An 18,895-nucleotide genomic window follows, 5' to 3' on the forward strand; every position below is an offset into this window, starting at 1 on the left:
GAAATGGCCTCTGTTGTTAGATCTCTGCTCTAAGGAGGGCTTGGGCTATGCTACGGGGTGGGGGGTGGTGGGGTGAAAAGAGATGGAAATTTCTTGACTGTCCCAGCCCTCTGTCAGAAACTGTCAACCCATCATGGGCTGTGGGGAGCTGGAACATGGAGTGCATGGGTCTGTGTGTGTGTGGGGAGGGGGGGGGAGGCAGCAGGTATTCCTTAAAGGGGCCCAGAAGATGGTGAACCAGACACCACGCGATTGAGTTTCAGGCAGGGCAGAAAATGTTCCCTCCTCCCCCACCCCGCTCCCTCCCACTTATCAGGGTCTCCCAGGAGCGCCCAAGGTAAGAAATGGTCACATCTCCAGGCTGGGTTTATGACAACCCCTGCCCCGCCTCCAGGGGCCACCCGGGCATCAGCCCACTATTGCCATCTCTGTTTCCTCCCAATTATAAACGCAGCACTTTATGGGAACGTGGAAGGCAGCCGGGCAAGATCCCGCCTGGAGAATCGGGGTGGGGGTGGGGGTGGGTAGGGCCAGGGGCGGCAGCCAGCAGTTTCTGGTCCCTCCCTCGGCTCCCGTTGGGGGGTGGGGTGGGTGAGCAGTGGAGGAATCTTGAAAAGGCGTTTTGTGTCGGACCCCTAATCAAGATAGGCTGCTCTGCGATGGAATCGGGCAAAATTCTTGCCAAATGCAACAGGGGCTCTCTGGCGCGAAGCGGTTCCCACAGATGAGATCTTGGATCCTCAAAATAATTGGCCTCGAATCAGGGCCCCGACAGCCACCTGCCCTCTCCCTGTGCCCCCCTGCCAGCGGGTCCCTTCTCGGCCAGGCTCGGCAAGGGTAGTGGACGAATCCCTGGGGACCCTCCTGTCCCTAGGGCTGCAGCTGGCTCGCGCGCACGGCGCACGCACACGCTGCGCCCCGGTGCACATGGACACGCACGTGCACTCGCGTCCCGGGTTCCCCGCGGGCCCCTGGAGCACGGGCGCACCCCCTGTGGCCGCCGGCAGCTCGGCTGCACTGACGGCGCGCGCGCGCAGACACGAGGCGCACGGGGCGGAGCGAGTCGCACGGGGGCCGCGGCCCCTTTATTGGCTTCAGGAGGCGGAAAACTTCCTCAGCGCGACGACCACGAGCGCCAGCACCACGCAGGTGGCCAGCAGGGCAGCGATGACAATGGCGGCGATGGCGCCGGGTCCCAGCGCGCCTGGAGGATGGAGGACCGGTCACCACGGCCGCCCCGCCCAGGATCCGCCTCCAGCCCCGCCCACCGATGGCGATGCCCCGCCCTCCCCCAAGGCCCCGCCCACACGAGAGCCCCGCCTACCCCCGCCCTGGTCCAGGTGCTCCTGTGCGGTGCTGTCCTCAGGGCCCGGCGCGGCGGTGAAGGCAGGGACGCCGGTGGCCGCGGGCTCCCAGGCGGGGCTCGTGCTCTCCGCGGGGCCTTCTCCCGAGGGCAGCTCGGCGGGCTCGTTCCACAGCGTTGGCGCCGCCTCCTGCGGGCCCCCGGCTGCAAGAGGAAGCAAGGACAGGCGGTGGGACCCCGACATGGGTCACCAGCACGGTGGGCTGTGGGCCTTTCCGCCACGGTCCCGTGTCACAGATGAGACACCTGCCTGTGCGATGGCCGATGACTGCGGAGGTGTGGGGTCATGCCCCTCCCGGGACTGGGGCACCTCACCTCTCCCATCTGAACTGGGGATCCGTTGGGTAGGTTGTTCACCCCGACAGGGCTGGAGGAGAGGCCTGGAACCCGGGCCCACCCCCTCCCTCCAACTAGCCCGCCCCCAGGAGGCAGCATGGCCACGGTAGATGGAAGGAAACTGAAGATAAGTCTTGGGACCCCACCCGCCCCCACGTGTGGAAGCCTGTGACGCCCAAGGGACCAGGAGAGCCTGCTGCCTTCCACCCCCATCCCCAACCCCAATGGGACAGTAGGAAAACCCATGGAATTAGAAGCTAATAGGACTTGGGGTACCTGGAACCGCGGACAGCAGGGAGGCATCCCCAGGTCCCCACACCCTTGCCCCTACCTCTAACCTAGCACTGTCTCACACACACCCCATCATTGGTTCTGGTCTGAGAAGTCCCACCCGAAACCCTAGGCCCAGCCTCCTTCATGGGCAGTCAGAGGGAGCTGCCAGCAGCCTGAGAAGTTCCAGCTGCTTGGAAGGCTGGCTCCAGGGCTCTCCCTGACCACCGACATCTGTTTCAAAGCTGTGACACCCGGACCCTCTGCCCCAAGCAGGACCCTAGCAGGTGCCACGGCACCATGTTTTGGCTCCCTCGCCCCAGGTACTGTGCATAGAGACTGGTGTTACCCCACTGCTCTCTGCAGTGCACCAGGACTAATGGAAGGGGGAAAATGCCCTAAGGGTCATCTTCCTGGGGACCTTTGGGGCCTTTGTGAGTCTAGCAGACCTGTGGTCCCTGGGCCACCAGACCCCTGCCCTCCCCGAGGCCAGACCACCCCTGCTGCAAGGGGTGCCTTGCGGGGGATACAGGCCTTCTAGAACTTTCTGCCATCAAGACCCACCAGGGTGACTTCTGCAGAAACACCAACCAAGCCCAAAATCAGGAACTGCCCAAAAGTCACAGTACTCTTCGCAAGGGAAAAGGTCAAGGGCAAAACGCAAGGTCAAGGAATGTTCCAGCGTAGAGACCAAGGAGACATGGCAACCCAGTGCAATGTGTGCTGCTGGGTGGGGTGCAGTGCTGTGAAAGGCATTGTGGGGTGGGGGAGTGGACTATCAATAAGGCCGAGGCTGAGACATTAGTCCACATCTGCTGGGTTTGTTGAGAGAGAGAGAGAGAGAGAGAGAGAGAGAGAAAGAGAGAGAGAAGACAGGTCCAGGTATGTAAAAGGTAGGTACATGGATGTTGGATATCAATGGTAGGTAGGTCAGTCAACACGCAGATGGGTGGTAGATGGTAGAGAGAAACATGGATTGATAACTGATAGATACATAGTTGGTTGGATAGGTAGATAATAGATAGTAGACATCAGATGTCCTCCAATCGGTTCTGACTCATAGCACAACAGAACAAAGCACCAGTCACTGTTGAGCCCAAAGAGTAGAGAGATGTGTAGGACATGGACGGTTGATAAAATAGATGGGAGATGATGGGTGGAGAGACAGATGGTGGTAGATAGATAGATCTGGATGATTGATGAGTGATAGGTCAACTCAATGCATAGATGGTAGATGATGGATGGATGGACAGATGGTGGTAGACAGAGACATGGTAGATGACAGCTGCGTGGGTGGATGGATGGTAGAGAGTAGACGTGTGAAGAGATGTGTGACTGATAGGCCAGCAGGCAGAAGAGAAAAATCAAATGTGGGGGAACGTTAGCAGCTGACCAGCCCAAGGGGACGTGCCCCCTGGAGTTCACGGATTCCTTCAACCTTCTTTAAGGTGAAGCGCTTCCACAGCCTGGTTTTATAAGACCCTGCCCCACAGCCTGGGCTGGGCTGGGCTGGGCCTGAGCTGAGAGTCCACCCTTTGCAGGACCATTGCCCACTCCCAGGGATGCCCAAGCTGGTGCCCTTTCTCAGTAAGGTCCCTGGCAGGAGGAAGGGGGTGCAGGAGGTGGGGGGTAGCATCACACTCTCAGGCCCTGGCTTCTCCCACAGTGGCCAGGACTGCAGAGCTGGGGTCTGGCTGCTGCCCAGTCACCAAGATTACCCTATGAGGATGGGGTGGCTGCCCACATCGCTGGGAGGTAGCCTGCAGCCTTCCAGTCCCAGAAGAGGCCCCCGGCTGGCAGAGAAGAAACCTGCGTTTGTCAGCTGCTGGCAGGCAGGCCTGGGCTCTGGGGGTCACAGACACCAGGCTCCCTGACCAATGGACAAGTCTTGAGCCCCAACTTCGGGGACCCACACCCAGCCAGACTGCAGCAGGCCCCTCCCACCCTTTCTGGGCCAGGCTCTCTAGTTGTGGCGGGGGGGGGGGGGGTAGGCAGCAGGCAACCACCTCAGCACATCTAGGTACAGGTCCAGCTGACCCCGAACTCAGCAGGGGGCTAGCAGACCCTTCATCCCAAGGGGAACTGTCTGGGGACAGGGCAATGCTGGGGGCAGCTGGAGGCATGCCCAGCCCCTCTCTGCCACTCCCACGGAATGCTAACTGCCCCCTCCAGCCTGCCCAGGCCCTCCACCCTCCCCAACCTCACTCCTTCCCCAGCCCCAACCAGTCCCTGAAGCCTGATGGCCAACCCCTTGGCTTCCACCTCAGGGGGGTTGGGTCAGCCTCGCCCACCACTCTCCCACTCTGGGGCCCCGGCCGGCAGCCTCTTCCACCCTTCTGCTCCACTCTCCTGATTGAGGCAAAATGGGTGTCTGTCTCGTACCTGGCCCAGGCCTAGGTGCCACAGCCACCCGGGTGTCCGCTGCAGTGGCCACCCTGGGAGACCCTGGCAGGCTAGGGTGGAAGTGACCTGAGCCTGGGCCCGGGGCGCCAGGCGCCACCCCTGCAAACCTGGGCCAGAAACAGAGTCAGTGCTGGTAGCCTCCACGACAGGCCCTAGAGGGGAGGACAGCAGGCTGGGTCAAGTACAGCAGCAGTTCTCAACCTGTGGGTCGCGACCCCTTTGGGGGGTGGTCAAACGACCCTTTCACGGGGTCGCCTGATTCATAACTAGCAAAATTACAGTGATGAAATAGCAATGAAATAATTTTAGGGTTGGGGGTCACCGCAACAGGAGGAACTGTATGAAAGGGTCGCAGCATGAGGAAGGTTGAGAACCCCTGCTCAGGAGAGAGACAGGAGGCTCTCTACCCCCATAGAGTGGCAGTCTCAGAAACCCACAGGGAGACAGGCTCCCCTGTCCTACAGGGTTGCCAGAGTCGGCTTCCACCCGCTAACAGTGGGTTTGCTTGCTTGCTTTCTGTCCTGGAGTCAGAAGGGAAATATAATGTCAGGGAGTGACCAGCCCCTGTCCAGCACCAGCCTTCTGGAAGCCAGTGGGTGGGACAGGGTGGTAAATCTGCCAACAGGCGGCCCATCTGAGGAGGGTGGGGCAGGGACGGGAACACAGCAGAGGGGCCTGCACCAGGCAAGCGGAGGGGACCAGGACATGAGCAGAGGACACTTGGAGGTACACAGCCGCCCCCTTTCCCCAGCCACTGCCGCCAGGCCACTGGGACCTCAGCATGTGCCCCCCTAAACCCTGCCTTTCGTAAATAAGTTTGTCTAACGCTCAGCCTGACCACAGGCCCTGAGGCCAGGCGCTCGGCTCACAGGCAGTCTTTGTGCGGTGTGAAGGGCCCTTTCAGGCCGGCCCTGGCCTCCCGCCCCGCCAACCTGGTCGGCCCCCAGCCCAGGAGCTGTGGCCACCGGCAACTGGCAGGGAGGCCACAGGCCCGGCCTGGGACTCTGGTCTCAGGCCTTTCTGTCCCCTGTCTGTCACCGCAAACCCCCCCACCACCACCACCACACACATACACACACACACACACTTTGCCCTGTCTGCTGAGCTGAGGGCAGGGGCCTGGGGGCCCCAAGCACACCAAGGAGCTGACCCCAGAGTCTTGTAGGGTGAGGAGGGGCAGGGTCCGGGCACCCTGCCCACCAGGGCCTGCCCGCTCCTAGGAGGACAGACGGAGGGAGCAGTGAGGTGAGGCCGGGTGAAGCTGGCGCCAGGTGTCCCCAGAGCATTCCTGCAGACACCAGCCCGCCCACCATGCTGGCCTCCAGCTGATCCCACCAGCCTGGGTGGGCAGAGCACACTGCCGGGGGCAGGGCACGCAGAGCAGGGTGGGATGACAGCAGCCAGCACCCCTGTTTCACAGCCCAGCAGTGATGATGCCACCAGACCCTGGAGGCCTGGCCCCCATCCTGGGCTGGGGCACCAGCCAGGACCTCTCAGCCTATGGGCCAAAGTGGCTCAGTGGAGGGGAAAGATGTACCCAGTCCCTACCCATCTGTCTTCGTTCAGCTGAGGTATAGGCGACAGAGAGGCCAAGGGACAGCAGCGGGGACAAGCCAGCATACGACCAATTGGCCCCAAACCTGTTCTGGGACTAGTCCGTTCAGGCTAGCCCCCAGGGCCCCCACAGCTCACTGCATTCTGTCCTTGCAGACACCACGGTGCCTCCCAAAGCCAGGGCTGCAGGCAGCTCCAAAATTTTTACATCCAGTGTAGCCCCCACAGCCATGCCGGTGACCTCTGGACCCGGGAGCTGCTGCCCTGAGCCTGCCGTGTCCTCTTTGGGTCGGACCTCCACCCAGAGTCCTTGCTGAGCGCTCTGGGGACAGTCAGGACAGGGTTTTGAGTTTGGGGGGTGGTGGTGTCAGCACAGGCTCTGGGCCTCCAGTCCCTCGATCCCTTGCCCGGTGCCTGCTGCCCCTCCTGACCCTTCTATTTTAGGTGGCTGGAATAAGCCCCATGGGTCTAAATGTCCTAGACTCTGCTCCCCAAGTCACCCCAACCTCAGAGGCCACCATCCTGGTCCCCGACTATTCCCTGACAGCCACTGCTGGCCTGCCCCAGGGACCCCCAGAGCCCTCCCCCCCGAGATGCCCCAGTCTGGCCAGGCCGAATGACATCACAGCCCTCACCTGTGAGCACGGCGGGGGCCAGGACTCCCCAGAGGAGCAGCAGCAGTACTCTCAGGGCTGGACGGGCCTCCATGGTGCTGGGGAGCGCCGGTCAGTGGGCTGCGCAGAGGACGGAGCTGGTTTGAACGCGGGGCAGCAGCGGGAAGGAGGCATCAGAGGGCTGGGGCGGGCTTTCATCAATGCCAACCCTGTCCTCCTGGGACAGCGTGCCCGCCCACACCCGTGCGAGCGGGCACACACACACACACACACACACACACACACACAGCAGACCGTTAGGCTCAGCCCTGCCCTCTGAGGGGAGAGAGGAAATCACCCCTCCTCTTGCTTACTCACAGTCACACACACATTCACACTCACACGCAGACACAACTTCACTCACACACATGTACCAGTGACACACACACACGTCAGTCACTCTCTCACCACAGTCTCACACACACACTCACCTCCACTTGCAGACATGGACCACGCACCCTCACCCAAACACCAGTCACTCTCTCACCTGAATCGCACACTCTCGCACACACACACCACAGACACACACTCACCTCCACTGGCACACAGACACCTTTGTCTCAGCGCAGCTGGTGGCTTTGAACTGCTGACCTTGCAGGGAGCAGCCCGACGCATCACCACTATGCCACCGGCCCCCCGAGGGTCTGCACAGGCCTTACACTTACAGGCCGGTGGATTTGGGGGTCAAGCACCACCGACACCCAGGGGGGACATTTCCAGCACCCTGGCAAGACCCCCGGGGCTTCTCTGCCATGAGGACCACTCTGATCCCACAGCCCATTGCTGAACTTCAAACTGACCCCACGCAATCGTCCAGTAGGGCTTCGCCTGTGCCAAATTCCGTGAGACATCTTCATATCACCGCATGAATAAAAATCATTGATGTGCGCCCGTTCTCTTGGTGACAGGTGGCTGAGTGTCTTCCGGGTCACAACTGGGAAGAATACGGCCCGTGTCTTTGGTGAACCTCTGCACTCCTTGCTGATAAGCCTCCAGGCAGAACTGCCGAGACAGGTTGGCGGGGTGACCCCGCAGTGTCCGTCCCACAGGCAGCCCTGTCCCGTCGGGTTTTCCATCTTGATCCGAGCAGATCTTCTCATCTTTCTCCTAAGGACCCCCGATGGGTCCAGACTTCCAGTTCTTCGGAGGAGCCGTGGTGGCTACAGGTCGGGCCACAATCCCCAAGGTCAGTAGTTTGACACCACCAGCCTCCCCTCCCCTAGAGTGGTTCCTATAGGGTCACCGTGAGTCGGCATCATCGGCGAGTTTGGCTGTGTGTTTAACTATCACGCCAGCCCAGCAGTGCTCCTTCAGGTCAGAAGTCAAGGGTACGTTTAGCTTTTCCAAGGGTTCCCGGGGCTGCTGCTCCTCAGCATGACGAGCCCTCCCTTGTTCCCGTCGCCTGTGCCCTGGCTGATACCTGGCAGCGCCAGACTTCTTGCTTTAAGTCATTCTCTTTGGGTGTGTAGCGGCGTCTCCCTGTGGTTTTAATTTGCATTTCCATGGCGAGGGGGTGTCTCGAGCTCCGCTTTGTCTTTATTGACTGCACGATATTCTATTTGATGTGGAGTCTAGTGCCCCGGTGGCATAGTACTTACCAGTTGGGCTGCTAACCAAGAGGCCAGCAGTTCAAAACCACCAGCCGCTCCATGGGAGACAGACGAGGCTTCTACTCCCGTAAGGAATGACAGTCTCGGAAACCCACAGGGGCAGTTCTAACCTGTCCTATAGGGTTCGCTGAGTCAGCATGGACTCTATGGCAGTCAGTCTGAGGGGTTCTAAAGGTGGGTGGGTTTTGTATATATTTGTTAGGGCGGCCTTTTGAAAAAATGTATTCATAGGAGTCCTTTGTACATTCCAGGTAAAAATCCGATGGGCATATTGCAAAAATACTTGTCTGTGGTTTTTTCTTTCTTTCTCTCCTCTTTCACTGCTTGTCTTAACCGTTACCCCCGGGTTGTGGCTGCCATGGTCATTACCTTTGGACTAACATTTGTGCCTTTTCAATGAATGGCGTATTTCGTCTTTGTCTGCCCTGTGGCGCAAATGCCAGGCAAGCATCTTATGCTTCGAGCGCCAGTACATTTCCTGGACCTAGCAGTTGGTGGTGCTGTGGCTCAGGCATTAGGCAGCTATCTACCAGGTTGGTGGTTCAAACCCACTAGCTGCTTCTTGACAGGATGTCTGGCAGCCTTGGGTGGGCCTGAGGCGGAGTGGACGGCACAGCAGGGGCTTGGTGGACATTTGAATTCGTCACAGTGGGTGGGTGGGTGGGGTGACCATTGGGCATTTCTGCACTTGATCACCCCGATCTCTAGCTCACTTGGGCCCCTTCCCCCATTCCTGTGCCCCAAATTGCAACCCAGCAACACGAAACTGACCTAGACCTGAGGACATGCTCCGAGATGGCCTTCTGGCCAGGGTGCCCTTCCTGCTAAGATCTGCCAGTTGGCAGCACTGACGTGCTGGGGGGTAGGGAGAGAAGTGCCCCTCGGTGGGCGTCAGTGGTGAGCAGAGCGGCACTGGCTACAATGACATTTGTGACAGAGATCCCAGTGGGCTGGCTGGCGGGGTGGCCACATAAGCCCGGAAATGCACACTGCTGCATCCTGGGGGCTCAACCCCAGTGCCCTCCAGCGCCCTCCAGCGCCCAGGGCGGGGTGACCCCCTGCTCCTCAGCACAGAGCGGCGTCGATCTCCTGGACAGTGACTCGGGCGTGAGAAATCGTTATCTTCCCTCTTCCACCTGTAGTCCTTTCAAGAAATCCCTGTATTAAATCTCTTGTGTGTGAAATACCCGGAGTGGCCGATGCCGAGGGTGCGTGGTGCTGGGAAGCGTCAGAGCCACGTTGCTGGTCCTGCTGCGCCATCCTGAGGGTGGAAGGGTGGGCAGCTTCCCTGTCAGAGACCCGGGATGCAGGTGGTAGAAGGCTTGCGGTTGTTTAGCAGGAATGCCCATCTGACACAGAGGCACCTCTCTCTTGGTACCGCTCTGGATATTCGCAGAATAGACGAGCTCAGGGGGTTAAATGTTTAGGTGAAGATGTGATACAAATGCCTCTCTTGTGGATACAGGGAACTCTGCCTCAGAACTGGGTTTAGCTAACGAGACGACTGTTCATAGCGTTAATAAAGGCAGAGCTTTTTAAGTGACCTGTTGTTACCCAAGGACCGCCAGTGGCACAGTGGCTAAGTGCCGGGCTGCTGGCAGGACAGTAGGTCAGTCTGAAGCCACCAGCCGCCCGGGGCAGATGATGCTGATGGAAGCAGCACGGGGCAACTCAGCCGTCCGACAGGGGTGATGAGCCAGGATCTAGCTCACAGCAGTAGGGTCCTGTGGGATCCTGGCGTCCCAAAGGCCTGCACTTGATCTAAAGTGTGGCAGTTGGAAACGCCCAGTGGCACCTCTGAAGCAAGGTCTGGCCATCTGGTTGTGGTCACCCAAGAAACCCCCACGGTGCGGCTATGCTCCAGGGGCCGGCACCAAGCTGATGGCAAGGGGCGTGGTCTTACGCCGCCAACCGACACCGACGAATGATGGAAGGAAGACAGGCCATCGAAGGCACTTTCCCAAGGTGGGCTAAATACAATTGGCAAAACTGTTGAAGTTGGCTAGTAACAGGTGTGTGTGTGTGTGTGTGTGTGTGTGTGTGTGTGTGTGTGTGTGTGTTACCCTGCTCTACTTACAGGTATGCTTGAAATTTGGCATTACATCAAGACTCACAGAGCGCCCCAGTTCTGCCCAGGCCTTCTTCCACGGTGCCTCTGAGTAGGCTAGAATCGCCAACCCTCCTTTCACCATGCTAGCCTTGGCCTGATACCCTTCCACTTGACCGAATCATTTTATTTTAGTGGTCGCCTCTGTCCTCTTATCCGCAACCAAACCTACTGCTGGCCTCTCCTCTCCCTGCAGAATTCAGAGAATAGTTCGATGCCAAAGCTGACCTCCCACTCCTGGTCTGAGCCACATGCCCATGTGGCTGTGAAACTGTCCTCATCTTGGCACCCGTGGCCAGCGGTGAAGGACGGAGTAGCAAGCTGACGAGCTCAGGTCACAGGGCAGTGGTGATGGTGGCCCGCCCCTCTCCCTCTGCCCTCTGTGTGCCCACTGTACACCCCAGCTACGGTGGTTCCTTTCATTGGAAAAGCGTAAGGGTACACTCAGGGGAGGTGGCCTTTCGGGGCGTGGTCTCTCAGACACCATCTGGGGCTATGCAAATAAGGCGTGCAGGACTGAAGCCGACCCAAGGGATCATTGGTCGGCTTTGACTTCAAAAGTGAGACACCAAAAACCACGGCCGCCGATTCAAATGATCGTACAGGGTTTCCGAAGCTCTCAATCTGTTTGGGGTCCTCTTTCTCCCACTGAGCTGCTTGTGAGTTTGAACCACTGACCTTGTGGTTAGCCGTCAAAATGCTTACCTAATGGTGCCACGCAGCTTGCAGGAGCCAATCCCACACAGGCTGAGGGGGGCCTCCGTGGCACAATTCGCGGCACCAGATCAAAGTGCACCTTGTAGCTCGGGAGCCCAAGCTGAGAAACCCCCTAGACCAGTGGTTCTCCACCTTCCTAGTGCCACGACCCTTAACAGCTCGGGCTGTGGTAAGCCCCCCCCCCCCGCCCGCCCAGACATGACATTATTTTCATTGCTACTTCAGAACTGTAATCTCGTTATGAATCAGGTGACCCCTGTGAAACGGTCATTTGATGCCCCAAAGGGTCACGACCCACAGGTTGAGAACTACTATCCTAGACCCAAGAGACACTGGAGGGGTCAGAGGTGCTGCTGGCACAGTGGGGTGCTTCTGAGTACTATCAGCAGACATGAGAAATAACTTTCCCAAGCAGAGCAGAAGCCAGACTCAAGGTCAAGAGCTAGGCCTGCCTGTGGGGCAGTCAAGCAGCAGTTGACTTGATCAGAGAGCATACCCTGAGTTGTTCCTGACCCCATTGTAGGCAGTTACTCCCTAAAGACCCACCCAAGCAGGAGAATGTGACTTGTGAATTGTGTGACCACTACAGCAGATTGTGGAAACCAGTAGCGAAGCAGAGGGATGGCTGGTATCAACTAGTTGGGTTTTTTTGGTGTGTGTGTGTGGGGGGGGGGTCCTCTACTGGTAGCTGCGACTGCTAAGTGAGGATCATTCTCCTTTGCTACCAGCTGCTTCGCTTCTATGGAGGGAGGGGCTCCTCTTGAAGGTGGCAGCTCCCTAATGCTGTACAAGCCGGTCATCCCCAGGCATCTCTGATGTCAGTCTCGTTGGGGATTGGCGTGAAGGGACCCAGCACCACAGCCAACATCCAGTGCTGAGTTTAGAACAGGACGCTCATCAACCGTGTTGGAGGCTGGCTCCAACCAGACTGGGCACGTGGCTGTGGAAGGCCCACACCACCCGTTTTCCCCACGGGACCCACAGTGCAGCACTGGGTTCCCCTCAGAGGACAACCAGGCTACACACACCGACTTTCTACTGTCGATGCCACGGAGCGAACCATGTGGTTAGCAGCCCCCCAACCACAACAGAGAGGAATATTTTGTGCAAACAGGTGATTTCTTTACCAGGTCATAAATGCTTTAAGATTTTTAAAACATGGAGAGGTCTGAGGGACCGGCCCCAATCCCAACTACATGGACACCTGCCCCTCCCCCCAGAGGTATTCCAGAGAACAGCACTGAATCTGCAGCTCAGGGAGAGGGACATGTCTGATCAGAGCACATGGGAGCAAATGAAGGGGGAGAGAGAGTGGAGCACATCCTGGCCCCCCAAGCCTTGAGGACAATATTCCCGCTCAGAGCAGCCAATCCACAGAGAAGACCATATGGCTGGCCCCACTATGACATGACATCCCTCACTGATCGATAGCCCTACAGGGGACAACACTGGAGACACAGTGTGGGAATTCCAGCCAATCTGATCCCACCACACCGAGGCAAAACACTGAGGGTGTGCAACAGAACAGCATGGAGAACAGCAATGAAATCTCCAGGGAATACCAAAAATAGATTTGGGGGCAAGGGCTTGGCACCCCAATAGATTTGACTGGAAAACACTCCAAAAGGCCAACAAATAGTCCTTGAACTAATTACAAGCTTCTTTCTTGTTGTGTTTTTTGACATTGGCTTGTTGGTTTTTATTTTGTTGCTTGGTTTTGCTCTGTCGTGTTTTTGTGCATGTTATCTCCGCAGCTCTGTCTAAATAAGATAGGCTGAACAATCTGGAGGAGAAAACAACAGGACAGGCAGTTCCAGGGAGACATGGGAGATGGGGGGGTGGGGCGGGGAAGGAAGTGGTGTTAACAAACCCAGGGACAAGGGAACAAGTGATCCAAATCAGTGGTGAGGAGGGTGTAGGAGGCCTGGTAGGGCGTGATCAAGGGTAATGTAACCAAGAGAAATTACTGAAACCAAATAAAGACTGAGCGTGATAGTGGGACAAGAGGAAAGTCAAAGGACATAGAGGAAAGAACAGGAGGCAAAGGGCATGTATAGAGGTCTAAATACAGGCATGTACATATGTAAATATACTTATATATAATGATGGGGAAATATATCTATGTGCATACATTTATAGGCTTAGTAGTAAGGTAGTAGATGGACATTGACCCTCCACTCAAAGCACTCCCTCAATGCAAGAATTCTTTGTTCTCTTAAACTGGCATTCCTTGATGTTCACCTTCCCGACACAATTGCTGAAGACTAAGCGGGTGCATAAGCAAAAGTGGTTAAGAAAGTTGATGGTTCCCGGCTATCAAAAGATCTAGCATCTGGGGTCTTAAAGGCTTGAAGGTGAACAAGTGGCCATCTAGCTCAGAAGCAACAAAGCCCACATGAAAGAAGCACACCAGCCTGCGAGATCATGAGGTGCCAAATGGATTAGTTATCAGGCATCAAAGAACAAAAAATCATATCATTGTGAGCTCACCTCCCTGATACGATCGCTGAAGACTAAGTGGGTACATAGCAAATGTGGTGAAGAAAGCTGAAGGTGCTCAGCTATCAAAAGATACAGCTTCTGGGGTCTTTAAGGCTTGAAGGTAAACAAACAGCCATCTAGCCCAGAAGCAACAAAGCCCACATGGAAGAAGCACACCAGCCTGTGTGATCACCGGGTGTCGAAGGGATCAGGTATCAGGCATCATCAGAGCAAAAAAAAAATCCTATCATTGTGAATGAGGGGAAGTGCAGAGTGGGGACCCAAAGCCCATCTGTAGGCAACTGGACATCCCCTTACTGAAGGGTCATGGGGAGGAGACGAGTCAGTCAGGGTGCAGTACAGCAAAGATGAAATATACAACTTTCTTTAGTTCCTAAATGCTTCTTCCCTACCCACTATCATGATCCCAATTCTACCTTACAAATCTGGCTAGACCATACAGATAGAAACTGAAAACACAGGGAATCCGGGGAGGACGATCCTTTCAGGACCGTGGTGAGTGGCGATACCGGGAGGTTGGAGGGAAGGTGGGTAGAAAGGGGGAACCAATTACAAGGATCTACATATAACCTCCTCCCTGGGGGGTGGACAACAGAAAAGTGGGTGAAGGGAGATGTCGGACAGGGAGGGGGAAAATGAGCTGATGCCAGGGGCTTAAGTGGAGAGTAAATGTTTTGAGAATGATGAGGGCAATGAATGTACAAATGTGCTTTACACAATTGATGTATGAGTTATATGAGCCCCTAATTAAAATGATTAAAAAAAATTTTTTTAACTGGAATTTCCACCTCTTCCCCCCTAAAGCCATATTTTGTTTTTTTTACAAAACAACCTTATCACACCTTCAAAGTACTTTCCAATCACACCTAATGTTTGTCAAATTTGCTATTCCATTCCTGGTAATGTTCTTCAAACTCATCTTGTTTAGATGGCTGCCGGCACCTCCCTTGGTTTTTTTCTTCCCCTCTTTGGTAGTCAAATCGCTGTCGTTGTGGTGGCAAAACCAGTCTCCCCACCTGCCACAAACCAGGCCTTTTTTGCCGTGCAATGTTACGCTATCTTTCAGAACCGCTACTAAAAGGCTTGATGAAGAGTCGGGCCTGGTGAACGGCCCCCAAGCACACTATGGGTCGGCGTTTCCATCCATTTGGGAAGTGGACGGACGTCCAGAACGAGGCTTGTCCTCATGGACATTTCACCTTTCTTGAAACGAGAAAACCATTTGTACGCTTGAGTTTTTCCCATAGCGCTGCCCTTGTAAGCTGTGTTCAACGTCACAACCGTTTCTGCGGCACTTTTCCCTAAGCAGGAAACAAAACTTCACCGCCGGCACACTGTTCTCTTAAATCGGCCGTCACAAAAACACGGAGTTCGAGTGAAACTACTTCCATGAAAAAACTCCACCATGGCCAGAGTGATTTGCCCAGGCCCCGGCACTGGGTGCAAGCTGTTGGATGCTTGCCTGGGGGCAGAGGCACACTACAAACGCTCTGCCCCGGGGAGCTTTTTCTGTTTGGGCTTTTTGGTTTTCTCCCCCTTTGGTAGAGCAAGGCCTGCAGTCCTGGGAGCCGAGGCTGTGTGCCCCCATCGATCGCAGCCACGGGAACCCTGAAGGGAGGTCTGCTCTGTTGTGGGGTTGCTATTCATCCGTCAGCTGGATGGCAGAGGGGGCACCGACGGACGACACGTCTACCAGCTACACTGACATGACAAACACTAGAGGCGATGAGCGCTAAAGTGCCCTCGTGAGTCCTGTGAGTGCACCTAACCAGAGGGCTCCCCAAGACGGCACCCCCACCCGGAGGAGACCCCGGCCAGCCGCGCCCTCCCCACACTCAGGACTGCCCCAGGAGAGACCAGCGAGGTGAAGCGGCTGTCGGTAACCTGTTGGCAAGTTCTATGCCGCAGCAGCACCAGAACGCCGACTCTCAAAGTGTCGAGAATCCATTATCAAAGGTTCTTGTCTCTTCATTTAAGTAACTGGAAACATATGGTGTACAAGTATTCCAGAACTTGGGAAAAATTGAGGACTTGGAGATGAGTTTCTGGAAACCACTAAGCTAGGGGTGGCCCGGGGAAGCAGTGAAGCAGACAGACTGTGAGACGGAGCAGAGCTGGGAAGGGCACTCGCCAGCCTCTCCAGGCAGTGGGCGGTTCCTCAGGTGGAAGGAAGCACGTCTCCTGGTTAAGCAAATGGAATATTCCGTGGCTGAAATGACTTTGATCCTCCCTCTCCTCCTCCCCTTACATTTTTATTCTCCCTGAGCAAACAGCCTCGTCTGGAAGGTGCATGCGGACTCCGAGGGGCATGCCTGTGGTGTGCGAGCGGGAGCCGGCGGGCGCGGAGAAGGCGAGCTTCTGGCACCGTCACAGGACTGCAGGCAGACCCGGGGCCGGCCGGGTTCACCGTGACCTCCAGCTCCAAGCACATAGCAGGCCAGTGTTCCGCAGCCAGGTGGAGGGAGCCGCTCCCTTCTTCCCCAGGCCTTGCAAACCTGCCTGCTCGGAGCTTCTCCGGGCTGAGGGCAACCACTGAGGGCAAACCCTCAGCTCCTCCACAACAAAGGCTAGCAGAGCAGCTCAGACACAGCACAACCAGGCTTTCGTTTAAGTTCTTTATTTCCTCCACGCTGGCAAAAGTTCCGAGGAAGCTTAAAGTTTTGTAAACATTTCAACTATCCCTCTTTCCCACCCCCCACGTTTGAATGTACACAGCCAAGGAGATCGGAGTCCCACTGTGGAACGGTGTCCCGTCTCCTCATGCTATTTGATCCAAAAACTATGTACACGTGGTAGCAGTCTCTGTATAGTTATTGTACATGTTTTAAGAGGGGTGAGAGGCCAGAAGGGATAGGGAGGATGGTAAGTAATCCAAAATAAGAAAAACAGAAGCCAACTTGAAATCATCCCAAACCAAACTGCCCTCAGATCCTTCCAGCACCCCCACTTTCAGGCGCCGAGGGCAGGAAGAGAGGTACTGTGGGGCCCGGCCGACCACCAACAGTCACCCGGGGCCTCCAATCCTAGGACTGGCCGTGCCGGGGGTGCTCTGCGGGGGCTGGTGGAGGCAGGAGGAGCATCTGGTCATAAATAAGCTGCGACATCTATTTCTACCCAAGGCGAGACGGGCAGGAGGCCAAGTGCCGAAGCCAGAGCACAGTGGGGCGGGCTTCTGGTCTCGCCGTCTCCCCTGCCCTCCACGCTCTGCCTTCCCTGCATAGTGGTTTCCACGGATAAAGATGGTGAAAGGTGGTCAGGTTTTGCACGCTCTCTTGGTAGAAAAGGCAAACAACTGCCATTCCAGAATCTTTCAACAAAACCTGCTGGGGGCTACCGCCAGACACACACACAACGATCTGAGGAAGCAGATGAAATTCCAGGCTTTTATCAGAAGCAAAAGTTTATCCCTATCCAAAATGAAATTATACAAATTCACACATATGGTAAAGATCCTAGCTGCCTCTTAAACGAGACAAAATTTCAGCAGAAGGGCCCAAAACAAACTGGTCCTAGTCCTCTGAATAAAATATTTATGGAAAAAAAAAATCAGTTTTGTAAGAAAGGAAAAGTAAGAAGAAGTCTCTCTCCCAGGCCACAGGGTGTCTTTGTCCAGGCAGGTGGGTGCACGCCAGGGCGGCAGTTACCACCTAGTGGAGAAGAACTTGAAGCCTTTCCTTCTCCAGCGCGGCTCAGGGAGGACAGGCAGGGTGCGATGTCAGGCCTCTCCGATGCAATCCCAAAGGGAGCTGTGGCCACACACCCACCCCAGGTGCTGTGCCCGCTGACCGTGAACCTCTCTTCAAGACTGCACCAGTCAAACCGTTGCCCTGGGGTGGGGGTGAGGGTGAGCTGCTATCAGCAAGACCCCACTCTTGGACAAGTTGTGGAAATCACGGCACAGGAAACACGTGCTGCCCAAACCAGCCTTGTTGAGGAGCCGCCGACAGTCCCCGCCCCGAGACAGACAGAGTCCGCCCCGCGGAGCGACAGTCGGAGACGCTCACCAACAAAGACGGTTTCACGAATCTTGGGCAAAAAGGCGAGGAGCCGCCTGAGAGGAAAGGGTTCTGTGGCTGGTGGCAGAGAGATGAGAGTGGCGGGTGAGTGCGTGTGGTGTCCAGAAGTGGAGGGTCCATGGTCAGCAGACGGAGAGGAAGGCCAGTCCCAGCAGGTGCTCAGTAGTCGTCCAGGGTCTCGATCTCACCCATGTTCAGTCGCTCCGACGACGCGTTGACGGAAAAACCTGCAGGGACAGGCTGTTAGTGACCGAAGCAGACAACCCGGAGGCTCAAATCTCAGTGAGCAGCTGTGCTCTATGGGGGGCTTAGAAAAGTTCTCGGGAAAATGCAAAGATAATGGGCTTTTTCCAGGCACTTTTTGAAGCCCCCTCACCAGGGCCATGAAGGAGAGCCAAGCCAGTGGGAAGGTCCGCATAGGGAGGTGGTCTGCGCAGGAGGTGCACTGGGGAGGGCTGGAAGCTGCGGAGGCACAGGACCCCAGCCCCACTTGATGTGGACATCTTCCTCTGTAGGGTCAGGGTTTCAGGGAGGACACCTTCTCAGGCCCCTGAACTCTTCGGAGGGGGGGGGGGAAGGGGCGAGGGGCAGCAGGATGAAGCACCTTTTCACCCCGTCAAGCTCCTGCACGATCTGAGGAACCCAGAGGGAACCAGGTCAAGATTGTTCCTCAAGGGTCCCCATGCATCAGCATGGCAGTCAACTCTTTCCTCAAAGGCACCCTAGGCAGGAGGCAGGCCCAGGCCATTGAATGCCTGTCTGTTCATTTTATTTGGGGTTCCTCTCCCCCCTTTTTGTCCTTTACAGTTCAGGTTTCCAAACAAACACACGTTTGAAAGGTACCACTAATAAACAAAAAAGGCTTACATAATCAACAGGGCTCAGACACAGTGCATTCTTGACTCAAAATTGCCCTGGGGTGGAAAACAAACAGGCCTGTCTCCTAACTGAGGGGGACGGTGGAATAGCGGCGTGGCCAGGCCCAACCCAGGGAGAGGCTAGGGCTGAAGCTGGCCCTGGCCACCTTGGTGGTCAGACTGGTAAAACAAGCAGCTGAGTTGGGTGAGGCTACTGCTCCCTCCCGAGGCAGCTTTTCCCCACATAACTCTATTAGCAGACGAGGGGCGCGAGAACCAGCAACATCGATTACTGCCTCCAGGGTTTGTTACTCAGCGCAGTTACTTTGGATCACAGAAAGGGGAGAATGGCGTTTTAGAAGATGCTCAGTATCCGACAGTTTGAGCTGGTGTGGGTTAGGTGTTGGACGCTAACACCAAGGTGGATGGATCAAATCCACAGAGGAAACGGGAGGCTATGCACTCTCCTAGAGACAGAAGCACTCCACAGGGGATGCCACGAGTCTG

General features: G+C 56.4%; 2 protein-coding genes across 4 annotated transcripts in view; both read right to left on the bottom strand.

Annotated features, from left to right (window-relative positions):
* Positions 1 to 1,094: 1,094 nt before the first annotated feature.
* On the bottom strand, positions 1,095 to 6,634 carry SNORC (secondary ossification center associated regulator of chondrocyte maturation). Its single transcript, XM_075529263.1, has 3 exons — positions 6,562 to 6,634; positions 1,325 to 1,507; positions 1,095 to 1,204 (listed from the first exon to the last, which is right to left on the bottom strand). The coding sequence occupies exons 1-3, from the start codon at positions 6,632 to 6,634 to the stop codon at positions 1,095 to 1,097; spliced, it is 366 nt and encodes a 121-aa protein (XP_075385378.1).
* Positions 6,635 to 16,116: 9,482 nt separating this feature from the next.
* The window catches only part of GIGYF2 (GRB10 interacting GYF protein 2), a 105,480-nt gene continuing 102,701 nt past the window's right edge, over positions 16,117 to 18,895 (bottom strand). For all 3 annotated transcript variants that reach the window (XM_075530348.1, XM_075530346.1, XM_075530347.1), the window contains one exon: positions 16,117 to 17,758. In XM_075530348.1, coding sequence (XP_075386463.1) covers positions 17,691 to 17,758 — 68 coding nt within the window. In that variant the 3' untranslated portion in view covers positions 16,117 to 17,690. The remainder of the gene's footprint in view (positions 17,759 to 18,895) is intronic.

Source organism: Tenrec ecaudatus, chromosome 13, assembly GCF_050624435.1.
Source record: "Tenrec ecaudatus isolate mTenEca1 chromosome 13, mTenEca1.hap1, whole genome shotgun sequence".
Lineage (NCBI taxonomy): Eukaryota > Metazoa > Chordata > Mammalia > Afrosoricida > Tenrecidae > Tenrec > Tenrec ecaudatus.